This window comes from Pleurodeles waltl, chromosome 8 (assembly GCF_031143425.1).
Source record: "Pleurodeles waltl isolate 20211129_DDA chromosome 8, aPleWal1.hap1.20221129, whole genome shotgun sequence".
NCBI lineage: Eukaryota > Metazoa > Chordata > Amphibia > Caudata > Salamandridae > Pleurodeles > Pleurodeles waltl.
This window is the reverse complement of record NC_090447.1, coordinates 1,402,450,379-1,402,467,205: the sequence shown is the minus strand read 5'-3', so window position 1 is coordinate 1,402,467,205 and position 16,827 is coordinate 1,402,450,379. Positions and strand designations below refer to the sequence as shown.

The window sequence follows — 16,827 nt, the reverse complement described above, 5'->3', positions numbered from 1 at the left end:
TTACAATAAAATGTACACTGGCATCAGTGTGCATTTATTGTGCTGAGAAGTTTGATACCAAACTTCCCAGTTTTCAGTGTAGCCATTATGGTGCTGTGGAGTCCGTGTTTGACAGACTCCCAGACCATATACTCTTATGGCTACCCTGCACTTACAATGTCTAAGGTTTGGCTTAGACACTGTAGGGGCACAGTACTCATGTACTGGTGCCCTCACCTATGGTATAGTGCACCCTGCCTTACGGCTGTAAGGCCTACTAGAGGGGTGACTTATCTATACTGCATAGGCAGTGTGAGGTCGGCATGGCACCCTGAGGGGAGTGCCATGTCGACTTACTCGTTTTGTTCTCACCAGCACACACAAGCTGGTAAGCAGTGTGTCTGTGCTGAGTGAGGGGTCCCCAGGGTGGCATAAGATATGCTGCAGCCCTTAGAGACCTTCCCTGGCATCAGGGCCCTTGGTACCAGGGGTACCAGTTATAAGGGACTTTCCTGGATGCCAGGGTGTGCCAATTGTGGAATCAAAAGTACAGGTTAGGGAAAGAACACTGGTGCTGGGGCCTGGTTAGCAGGCCTCGTTAGCAGGCCTCAGCACACTTTCAATTCAAAACATAGCATCAGCAAAGGCAAAAAGTCAGGGGGTAACCATGCCAAGGAGGCATTTCCTTACACAACCCCCCCCCCCCCCCCCCCCCCCCAAACGAAAGAGGACGAGACTAACCTTTCCCAAGAGAGTCTTCATTTTCTAAGTGGAAGAACCTGGAAAGGCCATCTGCATTGGCATGGGCAGTCCCAGGTCTGTGTTCCACTTTAAAGTCCATTCCCTGTAGGGATATGGACAACCTCAACAGTTTTGGATTTTCACCTTTCATTTGCATCAGCCATCTGAGAGGTCTGTGGTCAGTCTGAACTAGGAAGTGAGTACCAAAGAGGTATGGTCTCAGCTTCTTCAGGGACCAAACCACAGCAAAGGCCTCCCTCTCAATGGCACTCCAACGCTGCTCCCTGGTGAGTAACCTCCTGCTAATGAAAGCAACAGGCTGGTCAAGGCCATCATCATTTGTTTGGGACAAAACTGCCCCTATCCCATGTTCAGAGGCATCTGTTTGCACAATGAACTGCTTGGAGTAATCTGGAGCTTTTAGAACTGGTGCTGCGCACATAGCTTGTTTCAGGGTGTCAAAGGCCTGTTGGCATTCTACAGTCCAGTTTACTTTCTTGGGCATTTTCTTGGAGGTGAGTTCTGTGAGGGCTGTCACAATGGATCCATATCCCTTCACAAACCTCCTATAGTACCCAGTCAAGCCAAGGAATGCCCTGACTTGGGTCTGGGTTTTTGGAGCTGCCCAGTCCAGAATAGTCTGGATCTTAGGCTGGAGTGGCAGAACTTGGCCTCCACCTACAAGGTGTCCCAAGTAAACCACAGTTCCCTGCCCTATCTGGCATTTGGATGCCTTGATAGAGAGGCCTGCAGATTGCAGGGCCTTCAAAACCTTCTTCAGGTGGACCAGGTGATCCTGCCAGGTGGAGCTGAAGACAGCAATATCATCATGATAAGCTGCACTAAAGGATTCCAACCCAGCAAGGACTTGATTCACCAACCTTTGGAAGGTGGCAGGGGCATTCTTTAAACCAAAGGGCATAACAGTGAACTGGTAATGCCCATCAGGTGTGGAGAATGCTGTCTTTTCTTTTGCTCCAGGGGCCATTTTGATTTGCCAGTACCCTGCTGTTAAGTCAAAGGTACTTAAGAATTTGCCAGCCCCTAATTTGTCTATTAGCTCATCAGCTCTAGGAATGGGATGAGCATCTGTCTTGGTGACAGAGTTGAGACCTCTGTAGTACACACAACCTCATCTCTCTCTTGCCTTCTTTGGTGTGAGGTTTGGGGACTAAGACCACTGGGCTAGCCCAGGGGCTGTCAGAGTACTCAATTACTCCCAATTCCAGCATCTTGTGGACTTCCACCTTGATGCTTTCCTTAACTTGGTCAGACTGTCTAAATATTTTGTTTTTGACAGGCATGCTGTCTCCTGTGTCCACATCATGGGTACACAGGTGTGTCTGACCAGGGGTTAGGGAAAAGAGTTCAGCAAACTGCTGCAGGACCTTCCTACAGTCAGATTGCTGTTGGCTAGAGAGGGTGTCTGAGTAGATCACTCCATCCACTGAGCCATCTTTAGGGTCTGATGAGAGGAGATCAGGGAGAGGTTCACTCTCAGCTTCCTGGTCCTCATCTGTTACCATCAACAGATTTACATCAGCCCTGTCATGGAAGAGCTTAAGGCGGTTCACATGGATCACCCTCTTGGAGCTCCTGCTTGTGCCCAGGTCCACCAGGTAAGTGACCTGACTCTTCCTTTCTAGTACTGGGTAAGGGCCACTCAATTTGTCCTGGAGTGCCCTGGGAGCCACAGGCTCCAGAACCCAGACTTTCTGCCCTGGTTGAAATTCAACCAGTGCAGCCTTTTGGTCATACCACAACTTCTGGAGTTGTTGGCTGGCCTCATGGTTTTTACTTGCCTTTTCCATGTACTCTGCCATCCTTGAGCGAAGGCCAAGTACATAGTCCACTATGTCTTGTTTAGGCTCATGAAGAGGTCTCTCCCAGCCTTCTTTAACAAGAGCAAGTGGTCCCCTTACAGGGTGGCCAAACAGAAGTTCAAAGGGTGAGAATCCTACTCCCTTCTGAGGCACCTCTCTGTAAGCGAAAAGCAGACATGGCAGGAGGACATCCCATCTCCTTTTGAGTTTTTCTGGGAGCCCCATGATCATGCCCTTTAATGTCTTGTTGAATCTCTCAACAAGGCCATTAGTTTGTGGATGATATGGTGTAGTGAATTTATAAGTCACTCCACACTCATTCCACATGTGTTTTAGGTATGCTGACATGAAGTTGGTACCTCTGTCAGACACCACCTCCTTAGGGAAGCCCACTCTGGTAAAGATACCAATGAGGGCCTTGGCTACTGCAGGGGCAGTAGTCGACCTAAGGGGAATAGCTTCAGGATACCTAGTAGCATGATCCACTACTACTAGGATGTACATATTTCCTGAGGCTGTGGGAGGTTCTAGTGGACCAACTATGTCCACACCCACTCTTTCAAAGGGGACCCCCACCACTGGAAGTGGAATGAGGGGGGCCTTTGGATGCCCACCTGTCTTACCACTGGCTTGACAGGTGGGGCAGGAGAGGCAAAACTCCTTAACCTTCTGGGACATATTGGGCCAGTAGAAGTGGTTGACTAACCTCTCCCACGTCTTAGTTTGTCCCAAATGCCCAGCAAGGGGAATATCATGGGCTAAGGTCAGAATAAACTCTCTGAAACCCTGAGGCACTACCACTCTCCTAGTGGCACCAGGTTTGGGATCTCTTGCCTCAGTGTACAGGAGTCCATCTTCCCAATAGACCCTATGTGTTCCATTTTTCTTGCCTTTGGACTCTTCAGCAGCTTGCTGCCTAAGGCCTTCAAGAGAGGGACAGGTTTCTTGTCCCTTACACAGCTCTTCCCTTGAGGGTCCCCCTGGGCCTAAGAGCTCAACCTGATAAGGTTCCAGCTCCATAGGCTCAGTTCCCTCAGAGGGCAGAACTTCTTCCTGAGAAGAGAGGTTCTCTTTTTCTTGCTGTGTTGCAGCTGGTTTCCCAGCTGACTTTCATTTCCTCTTGGTAGGCTGGGCCTTTCTTCCAGGCTCCAGCTCTACTTTTTCACCCTGAGCCTTGCACTGTGCCCTTGTCTTGACACACACCAGTTCAGGGATACCCAGCATGGCTGCATGGGTTTTCAGTTCTACCTCAGCCCATGCTGAGGACTCCAGGTCATTTCCAAGCAAACAGTCTACTGGGATATTTGAGGAGACCACCACCTGTTTCAGGCCATTGACCCCTCCCCACTCTAAAGTTACCATAGCCATGGGATGTACTTTAGTCTGATTGTCAGCGTTGGTGACTGGATAAGTTTGTCCAGCCAGGTATTGGCCAGGGGAAACCAGTTTCTCTGTCACCATAGTGACACTGGCACCTGTATCCATCAGGCCCTCTACACTTGTCCCATTAATGAAGAGCTGCTGCCTGTATTTTTGCATGTTAGGGGGCCAGGCAGCCAGTGTGGCTAAATCCACCCCACCCTCGGAGACTAACGTAGCTTCAGTGTGACACCTGATTTGCTCTGGGCACACTGTTGATCCCACTTGGAGACTGGCCATTCCAGTTTTAGCTGGAGTGGAGTTAGAAGTGGTATCTTTCTTGGGACAGGCCTTGTCTCCAGTTTGGTGTCCAGACTGACTACAGCTACGACACCAGGCCTTTTTGGGATCAAAGTTTTTACCTTGTACCCAGAATTGTTTTGTGAAGAGGCTCTGGGCCCACCCTCCTGTGCAGGTTTTTGGGGGCCTGTAGAAGACTATTTACTATTTTTGTTTTTGGCTGTCTCACCACCCTTCCCCTGGGGAGGGTTTGTGACCCCTTTCTTTTGGTCACCCCTGTGGAAGTTTTGGACACCCTAGTCTTGACCCAATGGTCCGCCTTCTTTCCCAATTCTTGGGGAGAAATTAGTCCTAGGTCTACCAGATGCTGATGCAGTTTGTCATTGAAACAATTACTTAACAGGTGTTCTTTCACAAATAAATTGTACAGCCCATCATAATTACTTACACCACTGCCTTGAATCCAACCATCTAGTGTTTTTACTGAGTAGTCTACAAAGTCAACCCAGGTCTGGCTCTAGGATTTTTGAGCCCCCCTGAATCTAATCCTATACTCCTCAGTGGAGAATCCAAAGCCCTCAATCAGGGTACCCTTCATGAGGTCATAAGATTCTGCATCTTTTTTAGAGAGTGTGAGGAGTCTATCCCTACACTTTCCTGTGAACATTTCCCAAAGGAGAGCACCCCAGTGAGATTTGTTCACTTTTCTGGTTACACAAGCCCTCTCAAAAGCTGTGAACCATTTGGTGATGTCATCACCATCTTCATATTTAGTTACAATCCCTTTAGGGATTTTCAACATGTCAGGAGAATCTCTGACCCTATTTATGTTGCTGCCACCATTGATGGGTCCTAGGCCCATCTCTTGTCTTTCCCTTTCTATGGCTAGGATCTGTCTTTCCAAAGCCAATCTTTTGGCCATCCTGGCTAACTGGATGTCCTCTTCACTGGAGTTATCCTCCGTGATTTCAGAGTTGTTGGTCCCTCCTGTGAGGGAACCAGCATCTCTGACTATTATTTGTGGAGTCAGGGCTTGAGAGGCCCTGTTCTCCCTAGATAGGACTGGTGGGGGGGAATCACCCTCCAAGTCACTATCATCATCCTCTGAGTTGCCATCCTCAGAGGGGTTGGCCTTTTCAAACTCTGCCAACAGCTCCTGGAGCTGTAGTTTGGAAGGTCTGGGGCCCATTACTATTTTCTTTATTTTACAGAGTGACCTTAGCTCCCTCATCTTAAGATGGAGGTAGGGTGTGGTGTCGAGTTCCACCACATTCATCTCTGCACTAGACATTATGCTTCTAAAAGTTGGAATACTTTTTAAGAATCTAAAACTGGTTCTAGAATCTAATTCAAACTTTTACCAAACTTTTAAACTCTAACAGCAATGCTAACCAGGACTAACACAAGGCCCTAGCAGGACTTTAAAGAATTTAGAAAAATTTCAAATTGCAAAAATCAATTTCTAATGACAATTTTTGGAATTTGTCGTGTGATCAGGTATTGGCTGAGTAGTCCAGCAAATGCAAAGTCTTGTACCCCACCGCTGATCCACCAATGTAGGAAGTTGGCTCTGTATGTGCTATTTCAAAGTAAGGAATAGCATGCACAGAGTCCAAGGGTTCCCCTTAGAGGTAAGATAGTGGCAAAAAGAGATAATACTAATGCTCTATTTTGTGGTAGTGTGGTCGAGCAGTAGGCTTATCAAAGGAGTAGTGTTAAGCATTTGTTGTACATACACACAGGCAATAAATGAGGAACACACACTCAGAGACAATTCCAGCCAATAGGTTTTGTTATAGAAAATATCTTTTCTTAGTTTATTTTAAGAACCACAGGTTCAAATTCTACATGTAATATCTCATTTGAAAGGTATTGCAGGTAAGTACTTCAGGAACTTTAAATCATTACACTAGCATGAATTCTTTTTACATAAAACACAATAAGCTGTTTTAAAAGTTGACACAGTGCAATTTTCACAGTTCCTGGGGGAGGTAAGTTTTTGTTAGTTTTCACAGGTAAGTAAGTCACTTACAGGTTTCAGTTTTTGGTCCAAGGTAGCCCACCGTTGGGGGTTCAGAGCAACCCCAAAGTTACCACACCAGCAGCTCAGGGCCGGTCAGGTGCAGAGGTCAAAGAGGTGCCCAAAACGCATAGGCTTCAATGGAGAGAAGGGGGTGCCCCGGTTCCGGTCTGCCAGCAGGTAAGTACCCGCGTCTTCGGAGGGCAGACCAGGGGGGTTTTGTAGGGCACCGGGGGGGACACAGGTCAGCACAAAAAGTACACCCTCAGCAGCGCGGGGGCGGCCGGGTGCAGTGTGCAAACACGCGTCAGGTTTGTAATGTTTTTCAATGAGAGATCAAGGGATCTCTTCAGCGTTGCAGGCAGGCAAGGGGGGGGCTCCTCGGGGTAGCCACCACCTGGGCAAGGGAGAGGGCCTCCTGGGGGTCACTCCTGCACAGGAGTTCCGTTTCTTTAGGTGCTGGGGGCTGCGGGTGCAGAGTCTTTTCCAGTCGTCGGGAAATGGAGTTCAGGCAGTCGCGTCAGGGGGAGCCTCGGGATTCCCTCTGCAGGCGTCGCTGTGGGGGCTCAGGGGGGACAACTTTGGTTACTCACGGACTCGGAGTCGCCGGAGGGTCCTCCCTGAGGTGTTGGTTCTCCACCAGTCGAGTCGGGGTCGCCGGGTGCAGTGTTGCAAGTCTCACGCTTCTGGCGGGGAGTTGCAGGGGTCTTTAAATCTGCTACTTGAAACAAAGTTGCAGTTCTTTTGGAGCAGTGCCGCTGTCCTCTGGAGTTTCTTGGTCTCTTGGAAGTAGGGCAGTCCTCTGAGGATTCAGAGGTGGCTGGTCCTGGAGAAAGCGTCGCTGGAGCAGGGTTCTTTAGAAGGCAGGAGACAGGCCGGTAGGACTGGGGCCAAAGCAGTTGGTGTCTTCTTTCTTCTTCTGCAGGGGTTTTCAGCTCAGCAGTCTTCTTCTTCGGTAAGTTGCAGGAATCTAAATTCTTAGGTTCAGGGAAGCCCTTAAATACTAAATTTAAGGGCGTGTTTAGGTCTGGGGGGCTAGTAGCCAATGGCTACTAGCCCTGAGGGTGGGTACACCCTCTTTGTGCCTCCTCCCAAGGGGAGGGGGTCACATCCCTAATCCTATTGGGGAATCCTCCATCTGCAAGATGGAGGATTTCTAAAAGTTAGTCACTTCAGCTCAGGACACCTTAGGGGCTGTCCTGACTGGCCAGTGACTCCTCCTTGTTTTTCTCATTATTTTCTCCGGCCTTGCCGCCAAAAGTGGGGGCCGTGGCCGGAGGGGGCGGGCAACTCCACTAGCTGGAATGTCCTGCGGTGCTGGCACAAAGGGGTGAGCCTTTGAGGCTCACCGCCCGGTGTGACAGTTCCTGCCTGGGGGAGGTGTTAGCATCTCCACCCAGTGTAGGCTTTGTTACTGGCCTCAGAGTGACAAAGGCACTCTCCCCATGGGGCCAGCAACATGTCTCGGTTGTGGCAGGCTGCTGGAACTAGTCAGCCTACACAGATAGTCGGTTAAGGTTTCAGGGGACACCTCTAAGGTGCCCTCTGGGGTGTATTTTACAATAAAATGTACACTGGCATCAGTGTGCATTTATTGTGCTGAGAAGTTTGATACCAAACTTCCCAGTTTTCAGTGTAGCCATTATGGTGCTGTGGAGTCCGTGTTTGACAGACTCCCAGACCATATACTCTTATGGCTACCCTGCACTTACAATGTCTAAGGTTTGGCTTAGACACTGTAGGGGCACAGTACTCATGTACTGGTGCCCTCACCTATGGTATAGTGCACCCTGCCTTAGAGGGGTGACTTATCTATACTGCATAGGCAGTGTGAGGTTGGCATGGCACCCTGAGGGGAGTGCCATGTCGACTTACTCGTTTTGTTCTCACCAGCACACACAAGCTGGTAAGCAGTGTGTCTGTGCTGAGTGAGGGGTCCCCAGGGTGGCATAAGATATGCTGCAGCCCTTAGAGACCTTCCCTGGCATCAGGGCCCTTGGTACCAGGGGTACCAGTTACAAGGGACTTACCTGGATGCCACGGTGTGCCAATTGTGGAATCAAAAGTACAGGTTAGGGAAAGAACACTGGTGCTGGGGCCTGGTTAGCAGGCCTCAGCACACTTTCAATTCAAAACATAGCATCAGCAAAGGCAAAAAGTCAGGGGGTAACCATGCCAAGGAGGCATTTCCTTACAATCACCATCCGGGGTTATCATGCATGGCTTTCTCTTGCCTTGCCAGAACCTGTAAACTCACTGACACGAAGAAACCCTATGCTCCTGCACTACCTTTGCTAAGCCTTCCCACTCGCACAGGATGGCTGTGCTCAGAGCAACTCCATCAGTGGCATGTTGCAGGTGTCTTAAAATTGGGGACTTTGTTTCTGAACAGTGAGCTACTAAATTTCCAAACCCTTGTGGCAGACTACCGTCTTCACCCCGGTCAACTCCTTACTTACAACCACCTTAAATAATCATTAAATGCCCTATTTCATGTCTGCTACCTAGCACTAACCCTACAAGAGGTGTGCCAGAAGCTCTGCACCATAGGAAATGGTGGCAAACTGATTGAATGGGTGTACAGACCTATCCTGAAACATGGAAACCACTCCAGGTCTTCTTGTCGTACTACCTGGGTGATTGATGTACCAAACCTCTGCAAGATATGGACTAAAATACTGGACTTTCCCCACAAAGTATCCCACAGCTGCTTCCTTGTGAATGCATTCTGCCCGTTGCTTGCCATTGGCCTTGTGGTTTGTAACTCACAATTTGTTGCTTTCAAAATGCTGGCTTTATTTGTTTTAGGCTATGCAGCTTGAATTCCTCCCTTCCCTTGCCAAAACCTTATTTACAGTATCCTGCCGAGTGCTCCCTTTCTGTAAACAGGCCTGTAAATCTTGTTCTTATCTTATCATATTTGCTGTGCATTCAAAGAACAAAGTCAAATGTCAGGCTCTGTCTTCGGTGGGAACTTAGTGTTTACTTTCCTTTCTCTGACTCCAAAGTGAGAGGATTTATGCGACAATCTTGCTGGATACTGGGGTTAGGAAAGAGTTTTTTCTATCACATGACAACATTTAAATAGACTTCAGAATATATCAGAATTAGAAGTACAAATCAAGCACATTTTTGTTAATTCTGAACTGTGCTGGAAACAAATACCTTTACATGCTTAAAACAAATCATTGAATTAGGTGATGCAATTTCCACACATCATTGTCTCTGCACAATATAGTTTGATTTGAAAAACCGTGTATCTGTGCAAATGTAATGGTCATTTCAATCAAAAATGTTTTGTATGTAATGGCAGTGTGTTACCACACCATGCATGCTCCGCTCTGCTCTGCACCACTCCACACCACTGCAGCCTACTCTGTATCACTCCACTTTACGCCACTCCATGCCACTGCACTCTTCTCCATTCGGAACCACTCCACATAATGCCACTGCTCTCTATGCTACTTCACACAATGCCTCTCTACTCTACTCTGTACTACTCTACTCTAAGCCACTGCACTTTACGCCTCTCTACACCAATGCGCTCTGCTCGTCTGCACGCCATACCACTCCAGTCTAGGCAACACAAATCTAATCCACACAACTCCACTCTCTGCCACTCTGCAACGCTGCACTGTACGCCACTGCACTCTTAAGCTAATACACTCTATGCTAATGCACTTTACTCTGTAACACTCAACTCTATGCCCCTGCACTCTACATCAATACACTGTACATCACTATAATCTACTCTACACCTCTGCACTCTATGCCACGGCACTCTACACTACTTTACTCTATGCCATCACACTCTATGCCACTTTATGCAACTCCACTCTAACCTGCACTTCTCCACTCTAAGCCACCTCACTCTACTGTGAAATAATCTACTTTATGCCACTGCACTCCGTGCCACTGCATTCTATGCCACTGCACCCTACCCTGCACCTCTCCACTCAATGCAACTGCACTCTACTCTGAAACAATCTATTCTACACCACTGTACTCTATACCACTCTGACCACTGCACTCTAGTTCAATGCACTCTACACCACTGCAAGCTGACACTCTGCAACACTGCTCTGGCCGCCACTATACTCTACACCACTCTGCTCTGTACTACTGCATTTTGCACCAATATACTCTATTCCACTGCATTCTATGCCACTCTACTCTGCCCAATGCCACTCTATGCAACTGCACTCTACACCAGTGCACTCTAAACAACTGCACTGACCTTTACTCTGCACCAATGTACTCTATGCCACTGTTCTCTGTACCACTCTACACCACTGCACTGACACTCTACTCTGCAACTCTGCACTCTACACCACTCTACTCTATGCCACTGCACTCTAGGCACTATACTCTGCTCTACACCACTCTACAGTACTCCACTCTGCACCACTACACTCTATGCCACATGAGTCTACTCTGCACTCTGACACTGAACCACTCTGCATTACTGCACTGTCTGCTACTCTATTGTATGCCACTCTACTCCACTGCACTCTTCACCAATGCACTCTAAACAACTGCACGCCACTGCCCTCTACTCTGTACCACTGTACTCTACGCCACTGCTTTGTGCCACTCTACTCCACAAAACATCACTGCACTGACACTCTACTCTGCAGTGTTGCACTCTCCACCACCGTACTATACACCAATGTACTATGTACTACTGCATTCTATGCCACTGCACTCTATGCCACTGCACTCTATGCCACTCTACTCTGCATCACTCCACTCTACAGCACTTTGCCCTACTCTGCACCACTCTACACTACACCACTGCACTCCCTGCAACGTGAGTCTACTCTGCAATCTATGCCACTGCACCACTCTACACTACTGCTCTCTCTGCCACTCTATTGTATGCCACTCTACTTCACTGCACTCTATGCCACTCTACTCTGTCCCACACCACTCCACTCTAAACCACTGCACTCTACGCTAACGCACTCTAAACAACTGCACTGTACCCCACTGCACTGTACTTTGCACAACTGGGCTCTACGCCACTGCTCCTATGCTACTCTACTCCACTCCACACCACTATGCCACTAGCTTTAAGCCATGCTGAACAGCAGCTACTCTGGTGTATAACATGGCTAATGGCTAAAACACAAAGCCAATAACTCTTTCGTAGATGAGATCTATTGGCTTTGCCACTGTTTGTTAGTACTATGAGGTACCGAGGTACCTGAAAGAACTGTGAAAAATACAATGACATCATAATAAAGGCTGCTACAAAATGCGCAAATACATTTCGGTTAAATAAATAAAAAAACGCTTCTCAAATACAGATTTGAATAATATACAGTTTATACCTAGTGCTAAAAAAAAATTATAACACTCCATTAAAACCACACACTCCACAGCTCACCTTGGAATACCATTACAATACCTCTCTGAAAGAAATATCTTTGCCACCAGAAAACTTCAAGTGGCTCCTTTTAGTAAAGTCAATGCAGGTTTTCAAGCCCCTTTGTATTTGCAGATTTACCAGTTACACACATTTGCATGTCTTTAGGGAAGGAAACCCCCTGGCAAGAAGGTCTGATTCTTATCTGTCTGCCCCTCCCTCAGAGCACAGGAGACCCCCTGCCTTCCAGCCCAGCTGGGGAAACTCCTCTGCCCGTAATTTCGCCCTGCCTCCGTTGCCCTTTAGGTGAAAGCCTAAAATTACGGACAAATGCCGTCCGTTAAGGCTTTCATCACGGACAACAGACGGCAGGGCGAAATTACGGACAGTCCGTGAAATTTACGGACGGGTGGTCACACTAATACACAAACCAGCTTTCTAGAAATACTTTTTTTGGTCTAAATTTGGGTTTACCTACCAGAAATAGCCATAGTGCCGGAAAAGAGATGTGGCCTCACATCACCTTTAAAAGATTTTCAAAGAGGTATTACTAGAGTTGGAAAAGTGGTGAGGATTGGCTGTCCACCAGGAACAGTGTGCGGATTTTTAGCGCTCCATGCGAAATGCTTTTTTTTGTCTCTGAAGCATTCCCAATTCACAAGAAAAATGCACTTTGTGCTGTCATTTGCAGACTAGACCTCTGTTGTCTGTCTCACACATTTTTCTAAAAAAAACAAAAACAAATTAAGGTTTTGGTTCAGTGGGAAAAAAAAACGAGATGAGGCTCTTCTACGCACATAGGTTACAGAACACAAAGGCGAACATGATGTTGTGGCGTCCTGGTGTTCTTCCATTCTCTATTCAAAGTTACATGTGCATTCAGCTGACTGTGTAGAGAAAATACAAATTCAGTGTCTCCTAAAAGTCACTGCCTGCACTTAGGGGTTAGTGGCAAGTTAGAGCTTGTGCGTCATTTAACGCCGCCGCTAAACTGGGCTCCTTCAGCACCATGGCGCACTTAATTTATTTGACCAAAACATCATTATGGCGAAGATGCATGCACTCGTCCTGATCTGACGGCCGTACTCCAATAACTGCTCACCCTGTCATCATTATCATCAAGCATTGGCAAAGCCAGTGGTTCTCACGTATGAGAGCTACGTTTTGTAGCCGTGCTGTGCAGCAGTGCGGATGATTTGCAGTGTGGCTAAAACTTTTTTTTTTTTTTTCAAATGCGCTTTAGTGCTGGATGCATTATATATAGTCCTTTTATCATTTTTATTTTTAGCCATGCTGGCCAGTACTCATGCTGCCATACAGCACAGATCGTTGCCAAAGTGTGCAATGCCCAAGATGTACAACATGAACAAAAGGCAACGGCAGAGCCAGTAGTCTCAAAGGCGAGACCTATTGGCTTTGCCAGTGCTTGTTGTCTTCATCTTCTCTTCTGTTCCCGTTTAGAATGGATGATGACTTCTGATTGTTTTTTGTGCAAACAATTTCCGCAGTTCAGGTTCATTCTCAATAAGCTGTCAGCGTTGCGTCACCACCTTGATATTTTGACTCTATTCCGAGTATTTATTCACAAATATCAGTCTTTCATCCTGTTGGGATTTGTCTTTATACCGTAATAATTTCCTCTTATATGCTTTTAGTGGAATCTTTTCCTTTTTCCAATGTTCTGTTACCTTGATCCCTCCTCCGGAGTTTCTGAAGCATCTGTTTTTTTTTACCTATGTTTCGCAGGATCAGATACTATCCTTTTTTGCGCCCATAAATTGACAATAGGCTAAATTCTCCTTTAACCCTTTGGGATGGTGAGTAGTTGCAGGTTATTTCTGTGTGTAAGTTTAGTGTACAGTCATTCTGCGCTATCTGATTTATAGTCCGCTCTCACATCCAGGTAATGTTCCCTATTGTATGTGAAACGTGAACTGTATCCTGTCATGTTTAATTCTCGGAGATTATGTTCTAAGAGTTGATTTGAGCCCTCCCAGGTTAAGAATAATTTGTCAATAAACCTGACTGAATTTCTTAGATGTGATCACCATTTCACTCTTTGACATATATGTTCCTCCTAGGACCTTCTCATAGAAGCAGTCTCATACGCCTGATCGGTGGGTGAACTCATTGAATTCCACTAGCCTACAAAAAGATTTCAACACAATATAGTATAAATTGCATCAGTTTCATCAGAAATATCTTGGTTGCTTCTACTTCTCCCATTCAAAGTAAAAAAAAAAAAAAAAAAAGTACTCCATCGGTTCTAGGCCTCCTTCTTGGGGAGTGGACATATACAATGATATGTTTGCAGCAGGAAACCATCTACTTCTGATTAAATTGATTGTAGTTTGGGAGAAAATTAGTGGTGTCTTTTATGTATGTGCTTGTGCCCCTCACAATTTCCTATTAAAAGATTTCTAGTCTGAGTTGACTATGTACATTGAAATTGATAATGATCATGGGTTCCTATGTGCCTGTTCATCTCTCAGTTGAGTTACTATAGTTTACCTACTAACGCCAAACACGTGAAACGTGTAATGCATCGGTATTGGCATTATTATTGCGCTTCACAGTGTTTGGAATCAGCATAAAGTGTCCAAAAGATGCTTTACATGTATATTTGGTAAATCATATAGATTCATATCTTGGAGAGTTACTGTATATCTTACTTCTCTGTCACCACACAGGAGGAGAGACTGCTGAAATGCCTGGCATGTACGCGCACGGGGAGTATGACCTTGCTGGCTTTGCTGTCGGTGCCGTGGAACGTGGGCAGATGCTACCTCAGCTGGACAAGATCGTGGATGGGGATGTAGTCATTGGAATCTCATCTTCTGGCCTTCACAGCAACGGTTTTAGTCTTGTAAGGAAGATTATTGACAAGACTTCCTTGCAGTACTCCTCTGTGGCCCCCTTTGGATGTGGGGACCAGACCATTGGTAAGATGCTTTTCAGTTAACCCCACAGATTAATGTCTGGGCGGGACCTCTGTGTGTTCTAGCGAACCAGATCTAGTGATTATTTATAGTCACATTGTTGGTTGTAGTGACCTTGAAGGACTTACTGTTCTATAATTTAATGGTACACACTCAGGTTGGCCCATTCACTCCTAAATTGCTTGAGACTTGAAAGCCTTTCTTCATGGCGTGTTTAAATCATTTACCTCAGAGCACCATATTTCTGCGGAAGCTGAGCTGTTTTTATCCCCAAGGATGAGCAGCCTTTGTGATCCGAGTTCTTTGAATGATTGTGGGAAGCTGTCCAGCCCTGCCTGCCTTTTCACACTTTGTGGACAGCTGTTTATCGTCTACTGAGCTTGACAGATGTGCAAGCTCACTTGAGGTGCTCCATGTCTTTTGTTTTTGGTTTCAGAGCTGTATTCTGTTGTCCTGGAGTGCGTCCAAAATGTACATCTGTTTAATTGACAGTGGTTTCATCATTTTTAATCATGACTTGAGGTGACTGTTTTGGCAGCATGATTTTAGTTTAACAGGGCAAGTTGTTTTGTCTGTACCCTTGTGGAAGAAGGAGGTCTCTCTCCAGTAAATGTTTGGCCAGTTTGAGGCATGGATCCGGGATGTGTGGTTTACGTGTGGACTGGTGATGGGTGGGGTCAGTTAGGACCTTGTGTGTCAGTGTTTGTTTAAAACAAAATGACTGTCCCACTGTGTTGAGCTAGTTATACCCATCACTGACAAAATAGCCTTTCGGTGCGCCCATTCCTTTTCCTTTTCAAACCCTCTGTACCTATAGCTGGCGTTGGAGGGGGGGGTGATCCCATTTCCTTTTTCCCAGTCTAGGTGTCACATGCATGAGTGCTGTCTCCAAGCTTCACCCAACAAGAGCCCAAAGATGCTCCTGGGTTCTAGAAGGAGTCCAGATCCTTTTGTTTATTCTAGCAGTCCACCTAAACCAATACAGGATTATACGTACGTGGCCCGTTCAGCATGTACATGAATCGTTCGCTGATAAGACTTGGCCCATGTCTAGGAAAGCCTGAGCTGTGTGACTGGCGAAAGAAAGGAGCTCTGCCTGACTACCTGTCTTAGGAGTCACTGGCATGTGCTTTTCATGAGGAGTGTTTTTTTTCCACAGGGAAGTTAGCACAAGGCCTATTTGACTGGACTGTCCTTTGCGACAATAGCTTGATGGATTTAGCCTGCTGAGAAGCCACAATGTTGCCCAGGAACTGCAAGGTTGCCAGGCTGCTTAGGAGAACCAGGGACATTTGGATTGAGGAGTTGCTCCATCATCTTTGTACATCATGAAGAGTTAGCTCTTATAGTCTCTGACCCATGTCTCTACTTATCTTCTCTCAGTGCCAAAGGCAGCAGAATGCAGTCTTTTTCACTACTTAGTGTGGGATTTGGTTCTGCTGTCTGGCATAAATCATCTGGAAATTAGAGCAGTTTGAGTTATCATTCTATACCTTACCCTTCCAAAGAAATCTGCAGTTGACAATGCGGTCCTCCTTTTTAAAAATCTGAAATGACTACTGGATACCTGTCCTCTGTTGATGCCCCTGTCCCCTGTTGGTGCCTCTGTCCCCTGTTGGTGCCTCATCACCAAAAAGACTTTTAACACAACAGGTAGGTGTTGAGTTTGAAGCACCTGAACCTTTTGGGTCATGGTCAGGGTATTCTTTCCCCATCTACAAGCCAAAGAGTCTAGTTAGCGCCCTAAGTGGCCCTTGCGCTCCACTAATTGACTTACAACTCCTAGTGGTCACTGCTAGCTGGCCAGCACACCTGAAAAACTGGAGCACATATGATTTTTTTCTTGTTGATGTGAGTCTTATTGTTTTTGTGGTGAAGTTTGGCAATATGTATATCTTCTGGATAGAGGCTATTTTTGAATGTGACACATTTTATTCAGAGCATAGTTTACGTACCTTGGTGGTACCATCAAAGAAGAAACTGCTAGTATCCAGTTAAACCTATTTTTAGTTAAAATAACTAGAGCTGTTTTGGACTTCACCAAGTCGCCATAAAGTACCTGCATAGTACAACATTGGCATAGAGCACAGTGTTAACTGGAAATCCAGCACCTAATGCAAGAGAGCTGTAAAGACATTTGACATTGTTACTTGTGCCAAGAATGGTCTTTGTCTTTATCCCCGCCACATTCTGGTGTAAACTGTGCTTAAAAGGAAACTCTTGGCTGTCCATTTTCGAGTGCATCCGTTTTGAGGCCTTAAGGCACAAGTGGTGAGCAACAGTACCCATACAAGATAC

General features: G+C 46.5%; 1 protein-coding gene across 2 annotated transcripts in view; it reads left to right on the top strand.

The window, feature by feature from the left end:
• The window catches only part of LOC138248680 (trifunctional purine biosynthetic protein adenosine-3-like), a 329,279-nt gene that overhangs the window by 220,474 nt on the left and 91,978 nt on the right, over positions 1–16,827 (top strand). For both annotated transcript variants that reach the window (XM_069202471.1, XM_069202472.1), the window contains one exon: positions 14,281–14,532. In XM_069202471.1, coding sequence (XP_069058572.1) covers positions 14,281–14,532 — 252 coding nt within the window. The remainder of the gene's footprint in view (positions 1–14,280; positions 14,533–16,827) is intronic.